Source organism: Seriola lalandi, unplaced genomic scaffold (assembly GCF_002814215.2).
Source record: "Seriola lalandi dorsalis isolate HSWRI2012SDOR001 ecotype SW California unplaced genomic scaffold, Sedor1 jcf7180002054595, whole genome shotgun sequence".
Classification (NCBI taxonomy): domain Eukaryota; kingdom Metazoa; phylum Chordata; class Actinopteri; order Carangiformes; family Carangidae; genus Seriola; species Seriola lalandi.
In genome coordinates this window covers 55904-57641 of record NW_019525148.1, presented here as the reverse complement: position 1 = coordinate 57641, position 1738 = coordinate 55904, and the positions used below count along the sequence as shown (strand labels likewise).

The 1738-nt window shown below is 40.1% G+C and overlaps 1 protein-coding gene across 1 annotated transcript in view; it reads left to right on the top strand.

The window, feature by feature from the left end:
* Positions 1 to 1479: 1479 nt before the first annotated feature.
* Positions 1480 to 1738, top strand: part of abcf1 (ATP-binding cassette, sub-family F (GCN20), member 1) — a 15205-nt gene continuing 14946 nt past the window's right edge. Inside the window, exon 1 of the mRNA XM_087177381.1 lies at positions 1480 to 1688. Within this exon, the coding sequence (XP_087033507.1) occupies positions 1628 to 1688 (61 nt within the window). The 5' untranslated portion in view covers positions 1480 to 1627. The remainder of the gene's footprint in view (positions 1689 to 1738) is intronic.

Below are 1738 nucleotides of genomic sequence, written 5' to 3'. Positions count from 1 at the left end.
CACCCCCACACCCCAGTCCACCACCCCCCCACCTGTCTGAGCCTGTCGTACTCTGTTTTTAGTTCTTCGTCAGTGTCTCTGTTGAAACTGAATCTTCATTGTTCACTGTATGTTTTCTGTTGAAGGATGATTCTTGTCTGGTTCTGGTCTTCACTGTTCTTCTGTATCAGTTCTGTTCTGTGTTAAACAGAAGAAACGCTTCAGTTAATGCATCTGTGTCCGTGGCTCTTTTTCTTCTACATTTCTTTTCCACAGCTTTAGTTTCGTAGCAGTTTACAGTGTTTAGTCCCGACGGGAACTTGCAGCAGCTTTTGAAATATTTGTGCAGTTTTATGATTCTCCTGATGATGATATTCACACATTCACATGTCGGAAAGTGTCACTTCAGTTTTTAAAAAAAGAACATGCTCTTGTGACAGGGTTCAGTCTGCGCCTGAATATCTAAATATACAGTTTACAATGCCCCGTTAAATCTCTTTATAACACTGAGGGTGATGACAGTTACAGTCTCTGTGTTGTGTAGAAGAAGAGCTGAACTAACAGCTGACCGCTCGACTCAGGCAGCTCTGATGTTGATTCACAAGCACCTTGGGATCTGAGGGATAAAAGCCTCGTCTCAAAAAAACTATTCAGTTTAATAATCAAAAGACACTTAAAATACTAATGAGTGACTCTAAATTAATAAAAGATATGGTCAACAGTCTGAGTCTAATCAGGATTAACATTTTCTGTTATAAGTCTTATAAAGACACAACTGATAAAGATGAACTAAACACACAGTATAACGTCTGGCTCTAAGGGTCTCTATCAAAACAACAACAAAAGATGTTGGGTGATGTCATAAAATGCCGTGGGATCATGGGAGTTGTTGTTTTCACCACCATTAGCATAAGCTCCTCCCAGTTTGAATTACTGGAAACATTTAGGAAAATATAAGTACAAAACTCAAAATATATAACACAGTTTAATGTGGAAAAGTTACAGATCATAACTTTAGTTCTAGGGTTAGTGTGCAGTAGTGGCAATTATTCTTGAAATCAGAGAGAAACAAGTTAAAAACAGTCATTTTTGTCCTCGTGTGTCCAGCTGCTGTTGTCTTCATAGAGCTGACATCTTGCCGACATTATCTCGTTTTGACATCTCGTGTGGTTCTGTGTGATTTGAACAACTTGCAGTTACACTCCTCTCTTGCAGTCTGCAGACAGACCGCTCCCCTTTGAATACAAAAAGCAAAAGCAATAGGTAAAAGCAAAAACAATATGGTAAAAGCATATTTTCATTGTTTTATTTATTTCCCTTTATATTTCCACATTATTTACTTATTTATCCTTTCATTCATTCCTGTTTATATTTCCACATTTATTTTCTTATTCTTCATATTTATACTTTTACACGTCACTCCCATGATATTACAGGCGCTGACACTAGGTGGCGCTGTGCTCCTGTAAAGCTGGTTTACGATCCGCCAAGAGAAGAAGAAGAAGAAACTTTGTCGGCGACCCGGCTTCTGCATCATCACGTCACTGGGCCGCATGACATGTGTGTGTGGCTGATAAACGTCACTGGATAGAAAGAGGACAAAGTTTTAGCTTCGCAGTTTTCACAAAGTCACATTTCAAGCGACAAAATGCCCAGGAAGGCGAAAGAGGAAGCGGAGTGGGTGGACGATGAAGTCGCCCCGGCAGCTGGTGAGCTAACGTGAATGTTATGCTAACGTGAATGCTAGCGGCAGGCTAGC